The 23109-nt window shown below is 41.2% G+C and overlaps 1 protein-coding gene across 2 annotated transcripts in view; it reads right to left on the reverse strand.

Annotated features, from left to right (window-relative positions):
- The window catches only part of PPP2R2B (protein phosphatase 2 regulatory subunit Bbeta), a 334440-nt gene extending 317365 nt beyond the window's left edge, over window positions 1-17075 (reverse strand). The window contains exons 1-2 of one of the 2 annotated variants that reach the window (XM_020806587.3): window positions 16490-17075; window positions 16262-16339 (exon numbers count right to left, since the gene is read on the reverse strand). In XM_020806587.3, coding sequence (XP_020662246.2) covers window positions 16262-16339; window positions 16490-16499 — 88 coding nt within the window. In that variant the 5' untranslated portion in view covers window positions 16500-17075. Of the gene's footprint in view, window positions 1-6447; window positions 6592-16261; window positions 16340-16489 lie in introns of those variants that run through there. The other variant, XM_020806595.3, reaches the window with a different exon arrangement.
- Between the last annotated feature and the right edge of the window lie 6034 nt (window positions 17076-23109).

A 23109-nucleotide genomic window follows, 5' to 3' on the forward strand; every position in this document is an offset into this window, starting at 1 on the left:
TTTATTTATTTATTTATTTATTTATTTATTTATTTATTTATTTATGTATGTATTTATTTATTTATTTATTTATTTATTTATTTATTTTGGTGGACAGGGTGAATTTCGTGGCCGAGAGCACTCCGTGGTAGGATCGGGCCACTAGAAGCCAGTCGTCTATGTAAGGAAAAAATGTTCATCCTTTGGGTTCGGAGGTACGGAACGACTGGTGCCATGCATTTTTTATATGTTCTGTTGGCCGTTGAGAGCCCGAATGGTAAGGCAGTAAATTGAAAGGTATTGTGGTGGAATGGAACCGGAGGAGTTTTGATGAAACGGGTGAAGTATGTACCGATTGAGGTCTCTTAAGTCCATGATGGACCTCACGCCCCTATCATTCTTGGGGACTGCAAAGTAGTGTGAGAAAATCCATCGGTACTGTCAGATGGAATTTGGATTATGGCCTCTTTAGATAACAGGGATGAGATTTCCAAATGCAGCGGCTTGGAAAAAGAGTAGGCCTGACTGAATTTGGTGGAGGGATGCGGAAAAATTCTATCCTACACCCGTGTTGAATGATAATAAGCACCCACTTATCAGTAGTGATTTTTTGGGGGGGGAATGGAAATAATCTTGTATAGGAGGGAGATTCATGAGAATAGCTTACCCCTATGGTGCTGAACTTGGTAAATCCTGCTGTTGCTTACTGTACCGAAAGGGCTGGTACTGAGTAGACGATTGGTACTGTGGCTTTTTGCAGGCAGAATCGTGGTACTTATACGGTTGGTATGGTACGTAAGATTTCACTGTCTTTCACATCTTATGGATACTGTCCATAGTCTCATCAGCTTCAGAGTTGAACAGTCCTGCAGCATCGAAGGGAGGTTCCTTGACCTCGGTTATGGTGTCTTCAAGTACGTTGGCTGTTCTAAGCCAGGTGTGGTGTCTAACAGCAATGGCAGTCAGCCTGGATGTAGAAGGGATGTCAGCTGTGTGTTTCGCAGCAAATCGCTGTTGCCTGGTAAGAGTGTTAGCCGCTTCATAAACGTTGAGGGCTTCTGCTCTTGCGGGGTCAGGCAGTGATTGCAGTACTGGAGCTATCTTGTCCCACAAGTGCTTCTGATAGGCGCCCATAGTAGTTAGCACTTTTAGTCAACATTGCGGCAAACAAATGCAGCTTTTTCCCAAAGGTGACTGATTTCTTTCCGTCTTTGTCACCAGTTGTAACTGGTGATCTGGTACGGGATTTGTACTGAGTAGATTCAGCCACAATAGAATTGGGTGAAGGATACTTGGCCAGAAAGTCAGAGTCTTATAGTGTCTTATAGTGGTGCTCAAGCTTGCGTGGCACCTGTACCAGTGTAGGAGGTTTGTCCCAAGAAGATTTTACCAGCTCAAACAGAGCAGGAATGAGACTGAGACTAGGAGGAGAGGTTCTGTCTTGCTCCATATCATGGGAGACAAGGTCCTGTTCTTGTTGAGGCATTTGTGCATCGAGCTGCAGAGTTTTCGCCAACGTATAACAAGCTGTGCAGAGGATGAGAAGTCCTCTGACGAGGGCTGAGATGACGAGCCTTGGGCGGCAGTATCAGGGGCTTCAGAGTCGCTGGATACCGTAGATGGATTAGACTGTGAGGCGATCGAAGGAGAACACCTCAGTACTGAGTCTTCTAGTACCATATCCACATCTGACTGGGTGGAGTGAGAGAAGGGCACGGTATCGTGAGCATTAGGACCAGGGTAGAGCGACGTAGCTCGAACCGATGAGAGTCTACCACTGGACCTAGCGTGCTTGGAAAGTGCTTTAGGTACCGAGGGAATTTGCCTCTTGCGAGATGGTGCTTGAGGCATAGAGAATTCCTGTTGAGCACGTGGCTGACACGGGATAGAGGAATCCACGGTATGGTGCCATGGTACTTGCGCCTGAGGCTCCGACTGACAGACGTAGCCTTGGTATGGATACGGTTGGAACGGAGCATACTGTAGCAGTCCTTGCGGACGGTACCCATCACCTCCATCCCGAGTGTGGTACAGATCAATATTTTTGCGCTTTGAAGTACGCTTCCTAGGAGTTTCATGATCAGACTCCTGTTCAGATGGAGACTTGGTATCAGCCCGCCCTGAGTATCGAGGGCATAGATGGGCAACGGCCCGGCTGGTGTCTGGCTCAGCCTCAAATCGGCCCGAGTTTGGCAACATGCACATATTGTCCTGAGCCATCAGGGCTAAAGGAATGTGCTCCTCTGTATCAGAGGGTCCAATTGCTTCCCTCGAAGACTCCTCGAGCAATATCGAAGGAGCAGGAGGAGGTACAACAGGCAACTCAGCCAGTTTCTTCACTGCCTTAGGCTCATCGGTAGCCTTCTTTTCCGCAAGGTGACAAAGCGGTTTGGCTTTGGCGGTTTGGAAGCATCCTCAGCTTTAACTGGCCCAGAGATGGTAAGCAGTGGTTGATCAGCCGAAAAGTCCTGTTTAGAAGCCTCAGCATGCAGCGGGGACAGCGCTGTGAGGGAGGCGCCTTCCATATTCAGAGACAGAGTCTTTTGTAAAGGAAAGCTCTAAGTCTTTGCCGCCTGAACTTAATTGCTTGCTTAGAAAAAACCCTTGCAAGCAGAGCAAGACTGATCTTGATGCAATTCTCCAAGACAAACAAAAAATTATCATGTCCGTCTGACAAAGGAATCTTCAGGGAGCAGACGACACACTGATTGAAGCCCCGAGGGGCCATAAACAAAAGGGAAAAGGGGGATCGTTGATCGGGGGGGAAATGCGACAGAACAAAAGAAGTAACTTAAAATCAGCAAGTTCTATCTCACAACCATTAAAGTAAGATAAAGTAAACAATAAAACAAGAGAAAAAGGTAGCTAACTAGCTAAGTACTTAATGGTCGATATTTTTGCTCTTCCTACGTCCTACAGGAATGGCGGAAAAAGAGGAACTGAAAGGAAGATGGAGGAGGCGGGGCTTATATACCCAGCGGGGGGGGGAGCTAATTGACTCTTTTTTCTTAAGCTCTAGAATCTTCCAGACGTTCCTGCGCAGGCGCAGGATAGCCCATTTGTGTGCATTCACAGAGACCACTACGAAGAAATACAACCTTTCAGCAAAAAGGTTGAGGATCAAAAAAGCACTAAGAATTAAGCTGCATTCCTCTACCTCGTTCTCCCAAGAGAATAGCCCACTGAACTCAATGAAACTTACTTCTTAGTAGTCATACAGAGGTCTGCACGTAAGAGACCTTGATCAACTGGGCTTTTGATGGTGAAATATAACTTATCGGACATTGAATCTGGAGCATACTGTAAACTATGATTCAGGCAACAAACTTCTCAAGAGCTCTAGTTTTCAAAAAAGTAGCTGTGTTAGTCTGCAGAAGCATATCAGACATAAACTGATAAATTTTTCAAGGGTTTGTTTATCTTTTTGTTGCTGGACTATAATCAGATGGAAGATATTTTTATTAACTAATGTATTGGCTTTTAAGAAATAAATCTAATTACCGATTGCAAATCGATGTACATCTTGGAGAATCAGAATGAGAGGTGTGTTTTTTTCCATTTGGTTTTGCCTGATATGTTAGCAGAGACTAACATGGCTACCTCTTCTAAAAGAAGAATTGGGAAAGATGTGAGTGAGTCCAAGCTAAGCAGGGTCATTAGGAAAAATCTGAGAATTCTGCTCTATAAAAAACACCTGGCTCAGAATATATACTTTAGAGCAGAGGTCCCCAACCCCCGGTCTGCGGCCCGGTGCCGGTCTGTGGCCTGAGCCGAACTGGGCCACCAAGACAAACCTCCTGCCCCACCCCAAGACACACCCCCACACAGCCCGTTTCCACCTCATGCACGTGCAAATGGCGGTGTGTCGCTCACACAGGTGAGCACATGCTCGTGTGGAGTGTGCCCTGCCTTTCCCAGCCAGTCCGCTGCTTTAGAGCAAAGTGATCAAAAGCCAAAAAAGGAGGAAAAAAATAAAAGAAAGAAAATAAAATAAAGGAAACAAATCCTATGCAAGGAAAAAGCCCAGCACTTACAATAAGTGGATTAAACATTGAATATCAGTACAATGTTCTACTGAAAAAATACTCTACAAAATAGTTGTAAACAAGAATCTAACGACCACAAAACCAAACAATCCAACTTGGCTGCCTATATGGAAAAATAAATCAGCAGTCTTGTTTGAGTAGACAGTAGACCATTCCCCAGATGACCTGCACAGCCTATCTCTGGTTCATTTTTAATTAGCTGATCAGTATGAAGAAAATCAGAGGACAATTTATTACATCCTGGTTACTGCCATTTCAAACCATACATCACACCACTAAACTTAAAGAAGTTTGCCTCTGAACAACAATTCAGTACTGGAATGTGTGCCCTGTCGTACTACTGCTTTAATGTTTAATTAGCTGTAATGACATGCTAGATGATATACCTGTATGCCTTGCACTAGCTTGCATAGCATAGGCATCCTTCAGTCTCGAGAGACTATGGTAACGTGCTCTGTATCGAGGAGTGTCCTCTCCAGAGCATGAAGCCTGGGTAAAGTAATATGGAGGATAGGCTGTTACCCAAGCAGCAGATCCCCCCTCTCCACTAGCTATGCAACTGCATTTTGACAGAATAATACCAGTATCTAAGTACTTATCTGAAGTTACAAGGTGGGGGATACTTGGATCAGAAACACTACATGTGAGAAGGAACTTGGAATTGTTATGGATCACAAGTTGACTATAAGCCACCAGTTCCCCTCTATTCAGCATTAGTTAGGCCTCATCTTGAGCACTGTGTCCAGTTCTCGACACCACACTTTAACAAGTTAAGAAGAGGGCAGCAAGGATCATCTCGGGACTGAAAACTAGGTTCTGTGAAATAACTGGCCATGTTTAGGCTTGAGAAAAGAAGACTGAGGGAAAATATGGTAACACTCTTCAAACACTTGAAAGATTATCATACAGACAAGATGCAGTATCTTTTCTCTATCATCCCAGAGTGCAGAACACGTAATAACAGGCCTGAATTACAGAAAGACAGATTTCAGTTGATTATCAGGAAAAAAACTTCCTAATTGTTAGAGTAATATGACAATGGAACCATTTACCTTGGGATGTGGCGAGTACTCCAACACTGCAAGCATTCAAAAGAACGTTAGCCAATTGCCAGGCATACTTTGATTCAGATTCCTGCACTGACCAAGGAGTTAGACTTCATAGGCTTCATAGCCTTATCATCCCTCCCAACTTCATTATTCTATGATCTATGCAAGTTTCCACAGGGATGGATTCTCTTCTCAGTTACGCAGAAGAACCCAAATCTGACTTTTAAATTAATAATCTGTAATAGAGATGGGGGTATTCGAATATGAATATGAATACCCCCACACAGGTAATGATGATGAGGGTCCAGCCCCATGGGGCCAGGCAGTTCACTCACAATTCCGCCGCTGCTGAAAGCTCCAGAATCCTTTCTATCACTCCGGAGCTTGTGATCTGTGAGCCACTTTTCGACCTGGCAGAGAAACTTGACATCCCGCCTCCTCCCAGGCATGGGAATACGAATTCCCTCTTCTCTAATCTGTAATCATTGTTTGACTCTAACCAACAAACAAGCATGTTCCAGTACTGCTGTTAAAACGGGCATTCCCCTGACCTCACAGTGCATCATAAAGGGCGAGTTTCAGTACTAGTTCCTGTAAATTCTCAACACACTGTTAGACCACATAATCAATAGTAATTCCTAAAACTGCCTGTTCTCCCCCATGTCACACATACACACAAGTGCAACACACAGAAACTCGGCCACGGCAAAAATCTATAGAATTCACCCAAGCCCTCTAGTCATGAAGGTATAGCTTGTCTTTCCAATCAGATTTAAAACTCGATAAAACAGGGTCTCTTATCCAATTGGTACTCCTACCTTCCTTCACCACCCCACCCAGATCTTGAACTGTCCCTGTGAATTAGTGAAATGGCTACTGCAACCAAGAGTGTAATTTTCTATGGGATAAATGCATATGGGAAGGAGAGAAACAAATTTGAGTTGCAATTCTTGAAAGCTATTCCTAGTCATTTGACTCACAGAATATAAAACACACACCAAATTTTTAGCCAAATTGGTACTGGCCCTTTTAAAAACAGTCTAGAATCTGTGAAGCATCCACAAGCTCTTCCTAGTACAATGAAGCTCTGCATCATTCACCTTGATCAGTGACAGATTCTCCAGAAGAAACTATTCACCCCCACTGATCTTGAAATGTTGTCATAAACGAAGCTCCCCACCCCCGAACCCAGCACCACCCCTACCCCCCCCCCCAAGTCACGCTCTGGCTGCAAAAAGGCAAAGTCAGCAGAGCCGGAGGAGGGGATGGGGAGCCGGGCTCTCCTCCCACTTTTCATCTCTCCCCTCCCCTCGGCTCTGATCTGTACCTCGCGTACCACCCATCCTCCTGCCCTTCGCTTCTCTGATGTGTACCTTCGGTATAGCAGCTGGAAGACAGGATGGTGTTCGGAGGTCTGAAGAGGTAAGGCAGGTACCGAGAAAAGCATTTCATCTTCCAACCAAAAACATCGGAAATAAGAAAAAGGGAGAAAGTCTCCTCAATCCATGAGGAATCCTCGAATGGCAGGGCAGGCTACATGATGGAGGCGTTGCGGGATCGATGATGCCCCCGCTGCAGAGCTGGCCGAGCGAAGTCACCTCCGTCGCCGGACCCCATTTTGCCATCAGCCCCAGCGAGGACCGCCTCGCATTTCTGCAGGCATCCAGCGCCAAGTCCGGAGCCCCCGAGGCGAGCCCGGCGAGGCTCTCCATTGGCTGAGGCGCACCCGAAGCAGGAGTTGCTGACTAAGTCCCTCCCGCCGCCTGTAAACACCACACGCGCACCGCCAGCCAGACGGTGGGCCATCATCATCGCCGCCGCCGCCGCTGCCTTTCCGTCGGCGATCGCGCCCCAAACTCTGCGGAGAGCGCAGCGGGAAGCTGCCAGGCTCGCCTCGCCAGGAGCTGCTCCCACTGCGCTGCACAGGAAATGCTCCTCAGTAGACATGCCTCGGGAGTCCGCCGCAAAAAAGGCGTTGGTCCGCCTGCTTAGCTGGGTGGGCAAGTCCTGATAGCGGTTATACATCGGAGACATGCCCGCGCAGATCTCGATGTGAAAAGGAGGCTAATTTCATACTGCCCTTTCTTCAGCCTCTCTCTGTCTCTGTCCCCACCACCACCACCACCACCACCATTTATTTTTCGTTGGGCAAGAATGCTTTTTACAGATCAGAGGTTCAATTCATATACATCTGCCCAAGAAAAGTTGAGCCTTTCTGTTGAATTCCACCAGACGAACATAGCTTATTTTCCTGTAAGTGTGCATAGGACACAATTGTGTAGTCCAATTGCCTGCAAGTTTAACTCGGAAGTGAATTATACTGTGTATAGATTATTACTTCAGGAATATGTTAAAGGATGACACCCTAATCTTATCGCTATCCTACTAAAGGTAACTCCTGCTGACCTCTGTGCAACCCATTCCTGGTGAATAGAAGGACTACTGGACAGCGCAGTAGTTTAGGTGCAGAGTTTGGGAGTTTGATTCCCCATTGTCCCGCCTTTTGACAGGGTTGGACTCGGTGCTCCATAGGGTGCTTTCCAGCTCTGCAGTTCTAAGATGATGACTATGATGATGATGATTTAGGGAGAAGTCCCATTAAGTTCTTACTCCTCGATCAGCATGTAGTACCACCTTTTAATGTTAATATTTTTAAGGCTCTTGAGGAACAGAAATAACTCTGTTTAGCTTGTATGACACTTTGTTATGTGCTATACAGTATTTGAAAATGGTTCATGTATGTATCTATAAATCTTACATAGCAAAAATAGAAACAGGAGTATATTTGCTGTGCAGACTGGAAAACACTAATGCACCTGCCTGTTTGAAAACTCTATAAACATAACAGCCTTATATTGTAGGTTCAGATAAACTATTATTTCACACAACTAGACTTAGATACCAATGAAGTTCTCTTCATCCTGGTTTGTTTATCCACTTGCATAAAAAGAATGGCAAAGCAGGAGAAACGAGTACATGACTTCATATTTTTAGCAGTCATCACACAAAGTTTATACCCTACATTTCATCCAACAAACTCATCACAACTATATGATAACCCTAACAAACTGCAACAAGTTCAGAGGAGGGCAACAAGGATGATTAGGAGGCTGGAAACCAGGCCTTATTATTTATTTTATTTATTTATTTATTTAATTTATATGCCGCCCACTCTACCCAAAGGTCTCTGGGCGGCTTATGTGGAAGGGATGAAAGAAATGGGCATGTTTAGCCTTGAGAAAAGAGAACTGAGGGGAGATATGATAGCACTTTTCAAATATTTGAAAGGCTGTCAAACAGAGCAGGGGCAGGATCTGTTCTTGATCATCCCAGAGTGCAGGACACGCAACAATGGACTCAAAGGAAGCCAAATATCGGTTGAATATCAGGAAAAACTTCCTAACTGTTAGAGCAGTACAACAGTGGAACCAGTTACCTCGGGAGCTGGTGAGTGTTCCAACACTGGAGGCATTGAAGAAAAACTTGGATAATCACCTGGCAGATATGATTTGATGGTATTCCTGCGTTGAGCAGGGGGTTGGACTTGATGGCCTTGTAGACCCCTTCCAATTTCACTTTTCTATGATTCTATGAACCCTCATCATAACAACTCACCCTACCTCCTCATCAGAGTAGCCATAGGTGGCAGAGCAGGCTGAGAAAGGGAGTCCAGTGCATGGTTACCTGGTGAGCCTTATGACTTCAGTGGAGATTTGAATCTGGGTCTCCCAAATCCTAATCCAGCATATTAACAAATACACTACATTGATTATCTTGTTATAAATAATTAAATAATAAATTCATGACATTCTGGATTACCAAATTATGGTTTGTGGTTTAAAGTGACATGCAAATATGGCTACTAACACGCCACCTAAAGAAATGGAGGTGAAAGTTTAAACAAGGGACTCCATGGATCCCAGATCACATTTTAATCCTTTACCCAGGAATGTTTTAAAGAAATATCAGCATTCACCGTAATGTGTTGAAGGGGTTTGAGTATGTCAGTGAAACTGAGAGCAATGCTGTGAGGAGGCAAGACTCCATTAGAAGCCTCGAATCCTAGCATGGTGGAATGCTCACAGTTGAGACACCAGACTAAGATGCATCCTCTCTCCTCAGGCATAATGGCCACATTAGCAGAAAAGACTGGATAGTTACAATGGTGGTGGAGGTGGAGAAACTTCTGGAGGAGACATTACTCAGGGGCTATTGAAAGCAGCATTGCCAGAAAATCTTTTGCCAACAATGGCAGTGATGCACAAGCTAACTTTGATTAGTACTGTGCAAAATTCTCTGGAAAAGACAATAATGCTAGGAAAAGTTGAAGGCAGCAGGAAAAGAGGATGACCAAATACAAGATGGATTGACTCCTTAAAGAAACCACAGACTTGGGTGCTGAGCAGGGCATTTGAGGACAGGATTCTTTGGAGTTTGTTCATTCATAGAGTCACCATATGTCAGAGGCACTTGATAGCATGTAACAATAACAATTATTGTAATAGTCAGTGTCTGTGTTTAGAACATATTCTTCAATTGCTACTAGTTTATTCTTGAAAATAGTAACAGCAAAGGAGAGGAATTTTTGTCTGTGTCATGTCGATGAAAAAGGGCTGACCCAACATCCCATATGCCACAGTTCTAATCCTGATCTTTCTGCAATCTCACCCCATGGTACCCATTTCAGTGTTTTAAAATATATGCTTAATGACTTACATGCAAAAAAAATTTTTTTTAAATAAAACGCCCCAGATAATTTCTAGTTTGGCACTAAGGAATTCTTTTTAAATAGAATAGTTCATGATCCGAGGCATGTTAAAAATTATCCTGATGTGATCCGGAATGTGACAAATGTACAAACACACACTATGTTTAGAATGTGCATGAACAGGAGCAAATGTTATTAAAATAATAATTCTGCAGTAAACCAACTATTAATACTCCTAACTGCTGGAGAGTTTAGTTTTTTAGGTCCCTGGCTTCAGAGCCAGAGGTTGGGAGTTTGATTCCCCACTGTGTCTCCTTGATATGAGCTGGACTTGATAATCCAGCGCGTCCCTTCCAGTTCTGTTGTTGTTGTTGTTGTTGTTGTTGTTGTTGTTGTTGTTGTTGTTGTTGTTGTTGTTGTTGCTGCTGCTGCTGCTGCTGCTGCTGCTGCTGCTGCTGCTACTACTACTAATACTGGAACATTATACTTCAAAGAATGTCTGAAGTATTTTATAAAACATGGATAAGAAATTATATAAAATGATGAGATTCATTTTTCTTTTCTAGTACTATACACAACATTGCCTCTAGCTTTCCTGACAAAGAAATGTGTAATACCAATTCAAGAAAATTATCACAGCTAGAATCTCATTTGTTCAGCACTGTCAGCTTTAAAATTACCTATAGTATTTGATCAACCAAAAATGCAAAAAAAGGGGGGGAAAAGATTTCTCTGAGATTTTATTCATGCACTTGCATAGAGAATCATTGCTTGGGAATATATTTTAGTGGGGGTAGGGGAGGACTGATAAAAGCACAGTTGTTAGTATAAAAACGTATATTTGTCTTCAAGATTCAGATGATCTTTTTAAAAGAACAAAACAAATGTGCCGCTTTTTGTAATATAAGAACTCAGTAAGTGCTCCAAGTGAATACCAGTGTTGTTTGACTTGAGCCTTAACACTATCCGAGTGCCAGAATGAAAAGCACAATCTGTAACGTAAGTGCTTCGCAGTGGAAAATGTTCTGTTCAGATGAAGTTAAGGCATAAGAAATCACTAAAGTGGAAAATTTGGGCAGTGCTGATCGCTCTTTGGCAGGACAAATTCTTTGCACATAGAAGGTTTACCTTTGGTCCCCCAATGTCACCAGGTAGAAATGAATCTTGACATAAACCCTAGAGAGCTACAGGGCTACATGGACCAATGATCTGTCTATGGGCATGTCCAGACTGACCATTTTGGTATGGCGTGTGTGGCTTCAATACGGTCGGTTGAGATGTGGGGAGGAGTAATATGCTATTTAGTGTAATCCTTGCATCCAATGATGCAAAAAGAGATATAAGCAAGCTACACATAGCAGTGCAAGGAGAGAAAAAGCAGTCGATCAAAAGCAGATTGACACCTGTCTGCCCTTTACACCTCCGTTTGGCTACATGAGTTTGGAGAGGGGGAGGCAGGGAGGAGGCACAGAGAAAGGAGCAGGACACACAGAGAAGAGGTGTGTGCAGTCTCCCACTGTCTCCCTGATCTTGCCAGTAGAGACAAATAGAAAGGGATCACCCCCTTTTGTAGCTTGAATTGTACACACACACAGACACACACACACACACACACACACACACACACACACACACACACACACACACACACACACACACACACACACACACACACACACTGCTGCGGATCCACCCACCCTTCTCCATTTGCACTTCGCCATGCATCTGCACTTGACTTTTCCACCTCTCTTTTGCACACAACAGGCAAACCCGCCACAAAAAAGAGGAAAAAGGTAAATACCAACATCTCTTTCTTTACTTTCTTAAGCATTTAATTTGCCAATAACTTGAAGGGGCTCATTCATTAAGCACTTCATGATATTAGAAATTCAAATCGAAAGGAGCCTTGGCAGTTTTGACAACTGCAAGACTTGATTTTGGTCTGTTCTCAGTGACCGCACGCTCTGGGAATGGACTAAGCTAGAGCACACCAACTTGCACCAAAAAAAGTTAAAGCCCCCAATGGGGGTTCAAAAAGATGTGGATTGGGGGAAAGTTGGAGCAAATTGGTCGGCTTTTTATATGGATGCCTGAAAAACAAGTCAACCACTCTGCCCCAGCAGAGCACCAAACAGGGGGGGTGAATGCCTAACTGGTTATGCTCTCAGTACAAGGCTATTTCCCATTACCGTATTTCCACAGTTATGGCCATTATGGTTTCAAGCAAATGTTTCTAGCAGTTACAATTTGATTAGTGGAATCAAGGTGATGATATGACCCTTAATCTCACTTCAGCCTAGAATTTTTTCTTATTCTTCATTTTTTTTAAGTTTCTCTCTGTTTTTGTTGCTGTCTGAACCCCTCCACTCGATTCAGATTTTTCATCTTCTCAACCCACCATGTTACCAGTGAGTGGAACTTTTTCTTTCTCTCATTCAGACCTTTGCATGGGGCTGCCTATTGCCATTTAATGATGTAAGTTGTCTTTCGGTATTTATTGTCTTTAGCTTTAAATATTGTCTTTATTGATGTATGCCGCCTTTGTATACTCATGTTTCTTATTTTTAAATATTATCTTTCAATGACGTAAGACATCTAGAGTACTTTTAAAGGAGAAAGGTGGGGTAAAAATATTTTAAACAAACAAACAAACAAATATCTCAGGGCTGCCTGCAGCTTTGTCTCTAGGAAAGGTTGAGGACAACTGCCATCTACTGACTAAAAATGGTACCATAATTAGCTTGGTAGTATAGTTATGCTTCAATCAACTGTCTATGTTTAATCCATTTTAAAAACAAAATAAACCCAAACTGGCTATTTTTTGGGGGCTCCCTCAGAATTTCTGTCATGTTTCAGATGTCTTGGCTCTCCAGTCTTGGAGGCAGAGAATCCCCTTTTTATTATGCCATTTTTAAAAAGATAAATGTGCTGAAAATTCCAATGGATATCCCTAATACCACTTTTATAAGTATGGTTTGTAACATGTTCCTGGGAGGGGGGGAATTATTATAAAATCAGTATATTAAATGGCATTTTCATAGATGCATTTCAATGCCTTATAACTAACCAGGATAACTTCATTCATTTGTGGATGGCAAACATATAATTCATAAAGCAAATGGTGTTCTCACTTGCCATCAGGTTGCCCTCGACTTTTGGTGACTTTTGAATGAGTGACCTCCGAAATATCTTGTGCTCAACAGCACTGCTGAACTCTTGTAAACTCAAGGTTCAGCAATTATAATCCTGCCAAAATTTCCTTAATTAGAAAAGGAGGGGCTTTGACTAGGGATGGACACGGATCTGGCTCATGCTGGATCCCTGCCCCACCTCCTCTTCTGAGTGGGTAGCTGCTGGAGGAGGCAGAGAAGGAAAGTCTCTGCTCTTGCCATGACTGGTGAAATAACTGAAGAGGAGGAGGAGGAATGGACAGTATGCCGGCTGGTGAGTGGGGGAATCCAGCCAAGCAGGCTGGATTCCCCCACTCACCAGGGACACACAGCACCTCTGGCATCAGTAGAACAATCCAGCATGATACAATGATCTGGATTCATGCCTATCTCTGCTACACAAAGGAGAGCTAGATGAGATGCATGTAAAACAAGACGGGACAGGAAATGTCTTTTTCCAAGGTGGTGTGGTGTCTGGAAAGTTTCCTGGCTGGTCTTTGCAGGTGTGGTTCTTAAAATGGGACTGTACAGAGTCTGTGAAGAACTAGTGCTTATTAATGCAAAGGTGCAAAGAGTAGAGATCTTATTGTGAGTGCAATGTTAAGCAAGGTTATTGTGCTTGAAAAGATTTTGCTGAAGTAAATAGCAGAGATTAATTTGGTGCTATCTTCAGGAATGGAAAAAACAGCAGTTCTACCTACAGTATGATCTGAAGTATTCAATAGCCATGATTTTGGTGCATCATATTTGTTCATTTAAATTAGCTCTCACAAGGATTGCCCAAAGATTGTTCTTTTCTCTGAAGTAACTATAATGGTTAGTTGTATCTTTCTCTGGGACTAAGAAAGCCCAGTGTACTTTTAAACAGTACTGTACTCAAAAATATCCTCAATCTCATTCTGGTTTGTTTTTCTTTATTTATACGGAAATTTTCAGTTGTATTAACTAGTAGCACTTTGCTTTCTATGCAACAGCAGCATGCAGACTATGAAAGCAATTAGTGAGCACAGTAACAAAGAAGCCAAGAAAGTTAGGCTTTTCTATTGTATCATCTACAATCAGAAGGAGAAATTTATCTTTTCCTTTTACATAGTAAAGATTGCAGGTTGTATACCCTATCTGAATGCACATACCCCACCACCACCAGAAATCATACATAATATATTGCAAATACTGTACATCCAAACACAGCACAAGTGCATACATACAGTATCACCATCACTCTTTCAGTTGAGCAACACAAGGTGTAGGAGAGATTGCCAGTAAAGTGAGTCTTAAATCTCATGTTCTCAGTCATTGCCATGCCACACTGCTTTACTAGAAAATGAGAGGAAGGCTCCTATAGCCCCTATTTCTTCCTGCTATAAAGTTCTTTTATAGTGAGTGACTGATGTAGGGTGGGTAGATCATGGGGAATGTGAAATATTAAGACTCATCATCCAAGCAATCTCATTCTTAAGACTCATCATCCAAGCAATCTCATTCTCCCAGTACCCAAGTGTTTTCAAGTGATCAAGAGACGAAAAGTAGACATGGGGTAGATTTAAAGAGTACTCTCACACTGTACATGCAAACTCCTCCTTTTCTCCTGAGTCAGGATTGTCAGTCACCAGCTGCTGCTTCGCTAAGCTCTCTCTGCTCGCTGTTTGTCTTTTTCTCTGTGCCTATCCTGGCCTCAAAGAAAGGGATTCAGAAGGAGTCACTGGTAAATAAAGTGAGTGTGCACTATCTGATTCCAGGGAGCTCATCAAAACAAAACAAGGAATAAAACTGAGTATTCTTATTGGATGCCCCGTCATGTAGTTGGAATCTTTTGTCTGTCTGTCTGAAGTATACACATACCACACAAAGAATGTGTGATAAAGACAAATAAAGAGAAAGAGGCATGTGCAGCACTAGGCTGTTTCCGTGTCAACTTCAAAGTTTTAATGCTTACTTATAAGGCCCTAAACGGTTTAGGACCTCGATATTTGGCGGAACGCCTCCTCCCACCAAGGTTTACCCGGATCACCCGCGCGAGTCAGGAGGTGAGGCTGAGGAGCCTGACGCCGAGAGAGGCCCGGAAGGAGAAGACACGAAACCAGGCCTTCTCGGCGGTGGCTCCTCGCCTCTGGAACAATCTCCCTCCGGAGATTCACGCAGCCCCCACGCTGGGCACCTTTAAAACCCAATTAAAAACATGGCTGTTTATTCAGGCCTTCCCTCCAGCCAACTCTTGATTTTTTCTTACTTGTCCTTTTTATTTTTACCTACTGGAACTGGAACTGGAACCTACTTCATTCAAAAACTCAATTCTTCAAAGCATGTTCTTGTTTGATTATTATGTATTTGTCTATGTTTTATTATTTGATTTTATATTTGGAAGCCGCCTAGAGTGGTCTGGTGGGCCAGATAGGCGGGGTATAAATTAAATAAATAAAATAAAATAAATAAAATAATAGGCAGAAGCTGCAGAACATACTGTAGTTGATAACCAAGTGAACACAAGTGACTTAATACTGTATGTAGTGGCAGCAACCTAGGGTATGGAGGATAGCATGGGGGCTTTGGTTGATGGGCCCTAGCAGATGAGATAACACAGCCTTAAGTACCCGCCACTTCTCGTTAAGAAATCTCTATTAATTGCTTGACTGTGCAATTTCATAAAATTAAGATACAATTGTGAGAAATTAGACAATTCAATTTGTTTTCAGTACCAATAGAAAGCCCCACCCTAAACCACCGGGGATATACAATCTGGCTCATGTTAATAGCCTGTTATTTCAAAAACCAAAGAATAGCATAGCTATTCCCCTCAAAGTCTGCACGTGTATCTGTTAAGAGAAGATAGTATATTGAGCTTAAATTTGGTTAGGACACAGATTGATTTATGTTACAGAATGGCCCCACATCACCTAGGCATAAAGATTTTATTGAGTTCTGTGATATTTGTCATTCCTAAGGCTTGTTACAGATGCCTCCCTTATGATAAAGTGGTACAATCAAATTTATACAGCCCAGATATTGTAATAATAATACCTTTGCAAAGAAATAGAAGCACATTACCCACCCACTCCACTTGAGGCAAAGATTTCTGCTTTGATTATTAATGCTCTGACTGATGATTGTATATACAACTGTGAATGAAGAATACTTTCTACTGCTTCTGTTTTAATGACAAATTGAGATACTTTTAAATATTTATGCTACCTGTTTACACAAAATTTACCACCATGAGAACAACAGAAACAAAGATATAATTGACTGGTCAGTTGGTACAAGAAAACAAGTTCTCTTTCATTCCAAGAACAAATGGAAACATAAACCTACCTTCTGTGACCCCTGCGTCAATCGTTCCTTTCACTTGACTGAAGCACCACAATACATCTTGCAAGAGGTTGTCAAATTCTGCAGGCACATAGATGTCGACCCCCAAAATAAAAAAGAGAGAAACTGAGCAAAATGTCTGTGATTTTCCTTTTTGAGCCCCAAATATATATGTAAATGTACAATCCCAGGATGCGTGTTGAATGAAATGAAGGAGATCTATATACTCACCTGGAATCATTCTGCAGTGGGAAGTGACAACCTAGCCCAGGGAATGTGGCCGCATTATGCCCTACACCATGAATGGCTTCTCTGTCTGTTTTCTGTGTGCCATCTGAGGCTATTTTGAACGTGGTGCAATTGGAGTCAGCTCCCAATACATCACTGGCAGAGGCACCGAGGAGTCAGGAGGTCAGTAGTCACATTGTTTGTCATAGCACAGCCTCTCTTCATCAGAATCCTAATTCACACACAGTCATATCTGTTCCATCTTCAGAACATTCCTCTTCTTTTTTTTTAAGTAAAACAAAATAATATTCTTCTGTCTTGAATTAACAGTTTATTGCTCTTTACAGCATTAAACTAAGGTTAGATTTAAAGGATTTACAGTATTCTCCCATTCTGCTCTTCGTTGATCATGCTTCTTTCCCCCGTCTTTAGTTGTCATATATACACAACCATAGACACACACTCAAAAATGTTAAGACTGCAAAGTAGATGGGAAAGGGATTTTTGTTTTTCCTAATTTAATTTCCTTTTCCAGCGTATATGCACACATTAACATGCACAGACCAAGTTACTTGAAGTGTTGTAATTTAGTGTAGCATATACTGTAAACACAACCCTTTTCTTATGCAATAAAGACCTTTTGTGCAGTGATGCTTTTGGCACTTGTGTTAGCACAGCTCAATGTATGGGGCAGCCACATGAGAAGGTGATGTTGGAAACTTTCTCAGTCTTTCACAAACATATGCGCACAGTGTAAGGTAGATTGAGCCAAGGCCATCCAATGAGATTCATGGCTGTCCCAGTCCTGATTCAACATTCTAACCACTGCTAAGATTTTGCTATTGTTGTTACACGCTGCTAAATCCCCTCTGACTTGGTGACCTTATGAATGCGCAGTCTCCAGCATGTCCTGTCCTCAACAACTCAGCTCAGTGCTTTTAAACTCAAGGCTGTGGCTTCCTTTATGGATCCAACCCACCTTATATTTGGTCTTTCTCTTTTCCTGATCCTTTCAAAATCTTCTAGCATTATTGTCTTTTTCAGTGGATCTTGCCATCTCCTGTTGTGCCCAAATTATGACAGGCTCAGATGTGTCATTTTTGCCTCTACAGGTAGTTCAGGCTTGATTTGATCTAGGAGCCATTTGTTCATCTTTCTGTGATCTTTCTGGCCGTCCAGGTATCTGCAAAACTCTCCTCCAGCAATATAGTTCAAAGCATTTTACCTTGCTTTAATTTTTAAGACACTCTTGTCTTCCATGACCTGTCCCTGGTTTTCTTGTAATTCTGTCTGAAAATAAGTAGCTGCTGCTCAATCAATAGTTGGTTTTTTTAAGTAGCTGAATTTTATAGAGGCTTCAGTTTTTCTGGATTTAGAAATGTTGCTAATAAAATAAACATATTTATATCTCAAAGATATATTTAATATTTTTGAGACATTTATTTTCTTGCATTTATTGCTCTACTAAGAGCTCAATAAATTAATAAATAAAAATTATTTAAAACCTCTTAAATTTCCCTTTGACTTTTGTCATACTTCCAAAGGCTTCAGATGTATCCTTTTTTATCTTTATTTTTTGTTTTGTTTTTTGTTTTTGTTTTTGCTATCTTGAAAATAAATTACATGCCTTTGGCAATGACAGCCAAAGTTGCTGAGATTTCATTTTGACTACAGCTTTTCTTTAGAAAGAGAGGTGTAGTCTTTCAGGAATCGTCGTTTCGTTTCGTTTAGTCATTTAGTTGTGTCCGACTCTTCGTGACCCCATGGACCAGAACACGCCAGGCCCTCCTATCCTCCACTGCCTCCCGTAGTTGTGTCAATTTCATGTTGGTTGCTTCGCAGACACTGTCCAGCCATCTCATCCTCGGTCGTCCCCTTCTCCTCTTGTCGTCACACTTTCCCAACATCAAGGTCTTTTCCAAGGAGTCTTCTCTTCTCATCAGATGGCCAAAGTACTGGAGCCTCAGCTTCAGGATCTGTCCTTCCAGTGAGCAGGGATAGCTAGAGTTAATGTGAAAATTCAAAACAACATTTTTCTGTAGTTCGAAGATGTGAGGTCTGTATGTTTGCAGTGAAACAGCACAAAACACTGCATTAACCATGAGAAAAGGGGACAGTGGGAGAGATAAAAGAATCAAAGCTTCTGCTTCTGCACAATATGCAATTGAACTGACTTTAATTTTTTTAATAGCAAGTTCAAAGGAAAAAAAATCTATTAATAAGAAAGAAATACAGATACCCAACACAAACATACGTAAGCTTACATCCTTGTACTTGGGTTCCAATAGCTACATTCTGGCAGATCCAGTTGGGTTGCATGTCAATTATTCCTAGGACTGTCAAACAATTTCAGAGTGCTTGTTGATTAAACATCTACTAATTAATACATTAAACACACATAAATGTGCATAGAAAATCCCCAAAAGTTTTCATTTTTTCAATATAGAAGAAAGTATGGGTTAACTTAAGATGTATATCTCATATTTACATCTCTTTGAGACTATTGCAAAAAATTCTTTTTTTATATCCTATTACATACAATTTTCAACCAAAATTATCATTAAAGACTATGAACTTTAATCACATCTCTAATATTTATTTATTTTTCTCTTCTAAAAAAAACTATCTCCACTAGCTTGCAGCATGGATTATGTTGATTAAAACCTAGAGCAAGTGACTAATAATTAGCTAATAAGTTGCTGGTAATTAGTGATTAACAAATAGTAATTGCTGAAATCTACCAGTTATTTATCAGAATTGCTCACTTCTGCTTTATCTTACTCAAATGTTACCCACCTGTTTGAAGGCAACTTAACATGTTTCTGTGAAGAGCTGAACTAGAGTATTTCCTTTTCCTTTCTGAATTAACTGTTTTAAGAAAAAAATGTATTTACTGTAGAACAATCTGTGCCTTGCACCTCCCAGTTGGCTGATACACACTGAGGGATGAAGTCATTCTCCTGTTGTTCTTAAGAGTTTCGTAAACAGATGATAAAGACTGGCTGCTACTCACAAGCCCTTCCTATTAGCATATTTAAATTCACATTTTTCCCATCGCCTCTAAACTGGAAGAAGTACAGTACAGTACACCAATTGTTTAAAGTATCTTCAGAATCACCTTGTCCATTTCTTATAGGAAGCATATAGAAAAAACACTTCTAAAGCACAGGACTTGAAGAGACTCCCCTCTCTTGAAAACAGATGTGCTTCAGGTAAGTGAGGAGACCAAGCTGGGGTCTTACTTGAAATGTAGCTTGTTGCCTTGAACTTGCACAATGTCTTATATTTTGTTATTTTAAGGGATACTGTATGTATATCAGATTGATTTTTCTCTATGACCTTTCTGTTTTCCTTGACAACAGGTATGGAGAGACAGCAGGAATTTATCCTTGTATGTGCAGAATGGTGTTCTGAATGTGTCCATCTAGCTTCTTTCTGATATCTTCATTGAAGACACTTAATTGCATTGAAGTTTAAATACTTCCTGGACTAGCAACTCAGTTCAATCACTGATGGAGCTCATATTTAAACTTAGTGTCGTGCCCTGAATGTGCACCATGCACACTGATTCTCATTGACATGTTTCTAGCAGGTTCCCACTTTTTATGTCTGTTTGGTTGCAAAGCATTATTTCTATATATAAACTTGAGTGATAAGCAAGAAAGTATTTTATGAAGTTGTAAATCAATAACTATACTGATCACCCCTTGAATTTGATGTGATCAGGTACTTGCTAATCTGTTAACTCCTTAGTAATGAAGCAATGCATAAGCAAATGTTCTTGGTAATCAGATTAAAAATAATAGATTTCTTTATCACATTGAAATTTGAAATCTGAGATTAAGTTCAGTGTAGATGTGATTCTAGAAAAACAAAATGTGCTTTGATATTCTTTAAAGAACAATTCTCCTTTAAAATAATGAAAACTGATTTGCTCTCTAAAGAGACATGAAATGCTGTTACTAATATTAGTTACCGCAACTCTGGACTCTGTTTTTCCTTTTCATTTTGCATAGAATTTACCTTGAAAGCAAACTTTGGCTGTCTAACATATATCAACTGCAAAGTAAAGGTACCAATAAAGAAGTAATGATTTCTGCATAGCCAGGAACTCCCTAAGTAATCAGAGGTATATTAAAATGAAACTATAAATTATGGTAAAAGCATTTTAGTACTTCTGAGTATACATACATAGGACTGAATATACTGCTTCTCTGCACATAACTGTCTGCTTATTTTCGTTTAAGCATCTCTCTCTCTCTCTCTCTCTCTCTCTCTCTCTCTCTCTCTCTCTGTGTGTGTGTGTGTGTGTGTGTGTGTGTTTGCATTTATATAAACAAGACAATATTTACTCAAGGTATACAAGTCTGACAACAACATAATAAAATAGCAGAATGTTTTATCCTGGTAGTGCATATACATTTCCCAGGTAACCTGAACTCTGTAATGTACAATCTTATTTCCTTTCTCTGGGTTTTTATAACCAATTGTCTTACATCATTCAAGAAAATATAACTATGTCAAGCCTGCCCAGAGGAAGGGGACTATACCCCATAGAAATCTGAACAATATTATTTTAGTTTTTGTGTCTTTTTCTCTGAAAAATTCTCAAGATCCACACCCTTTTTACGTTCTCCAAACCTTAGTATTTGCTATTTTTCTGTTGGCCAGCCATCTTGTTTGACTTCAAATGCAGAGGCTTTTCTTGGGCCTACACAGACTTTTTTTGGAGGCTTGTGTTTGACCTTCAGATGTCTCCAACCAACCAACTTTGGGGGGATCTTCTCACACCCCTCCAGTTTTGGGGATCATAGTATGATCATTTTTGGAGGGAAAATTCACCTTTGTGGGGTAGGGCAGGGTGAGGGAGATTGCCAGAAGCTGTGGAAAATGCTTCATTCCTCACTGGAATAGACAGACAGGGGAGGGTGATTGAGGGTATTCTGCTTTTATGGATTTTGGTCTGGAGCGGCAAGACCTGATGCTGAAAGAGGGGTATCAGAGGAATAATAGGGAGATAATAGGGGATGTAACTGGTAAAAGACTGAAATAAAATGTAGTTTAGTGTGAATTCATGAGGGAAATGGGAGGGGCGGTGTCTTTTGATACAGAAAATGGGAATGAGTGTGCAAAGGCCTGGGTTAGGCAATTTGATAGGTTTGGGGACAATTTTTCTGTCCCTACAATTCTCTGGAGACACACAGACCACAAAAATGGCAAAGGATGAAACTGGACCTTTATGGGCTTCATGACCCGTTTAAAAAGTGAATCTTCCAGATGCAGCAGCAACTCCTTCTTTGGTGAAAAAAGGGAAAGGGAATAGCTGCATAAGCAGGTTTGGGGAGCTTCACACCACCTTCTCCCCACAGAAATAGGAGGATAACGAGGATTTAGTGGGATATTGATGATGGGATGTCCCAATCAGAAGAGGGAGCAGTTATAAGCAAAATGAAGAGAAGAAGTATGATTGTCAGAGGGGAGTAAGACTGTTGTAGTTAGTATTCAGATGCATTTAGATATAATTGAAAGAGGGCAACAAATGGGTGGACAGGGTTTAATGTATTTATTTGTATAAATAAATAATAATAAACATGCTTCTCTAGATCTTGTAGGAAATACACACATACATCTTGTATTTGTTCAATAGGTGCAAAAAGAGGGCAGTTACATGTTTGTATTGGTTCAGAAGCAGGCATTGAGGGCCCACAGAGCAAACGTGCCATGTTGGGCTTACTGCTGCTACTCCTTATGGTCCGCTTACAAATGTTGCTTGGCAATACTTGGGATGAAGGTAAATTGCTAAGGAGTACTGATGTTGTGCTGTGAATATTTCAGAAAAGGAATAACCATCACTTTGGTCCTCTGGAGCTACTGCTTGTTTGAGCTGGTTTCACCTTCTATTAATTTCCCTTGCATATTTTGGGGGGCAAAGAAAGATTCCTGTATCAGAAAAAATACAGTGATTTACTCTGATGTTATGGCTTGGTATTCTTCTCACTATGACAAGAATATCATAGTGAGCATAGTAACTATAGTATGAGCATAATAAGACAACTCATTTACCTTTTCACTTGTTGAATTTGTTCATGTTTCTATTCCTTCTCTTTTGTTATCAATCACCACCCCAATTCTTTGTTTTGCCTTGTTTTGTGTGAATTGAGAGCTAAGCCATGATAGTTGCAGAGTATACACATAATATTGTTGCTGGTGTTTTATTGTGTTTTCTTTTTCCTATGTGTTGACTAAAGAACTTGGATGGAGGAGTCAGGGATTTCAAAATCAAGGATGAATAAGGTGTTATTTAAGTTTATAACATCCTTCTTTGTTTTCCATCTGAAGCCAAGTTCAGACTGAATTGCCCCCAGGCTCCTTGCTGGCATTATTGGAATGGGAATTGTTACTGCTTAGAGCCAGATCAGAAGGGGACTTGGACAGGAGCATTAAAGCTTTGCAAGAGATACTCTTATACAGAATTAGTAACATTAACTAGTTTACAGGAAAAGGTAGGTTGTATATGTCTAAACTTTTAATATCTGAATGTAATTTTCCCCAAACAGCTATGACATTTACAGAAGAAAGGCCTATTACATATATATCCTCATTATTTATCTATTAGTTGTTCT

Source organism: Pogona vitticeps, chromosome 2 (assembly GCF_051106095.1).
Source record: "Pogona vitticeps strain Pit_001003342236 chromosome 2, PviZW2.1, whole genome shotgun sequence".
Classification (NCBI taxonomy): Eukaryota; Metazoa; Chordata; class Lepidosauria; order Squamata; family Agamidae; genus Pogona; species Pogona vitticeps.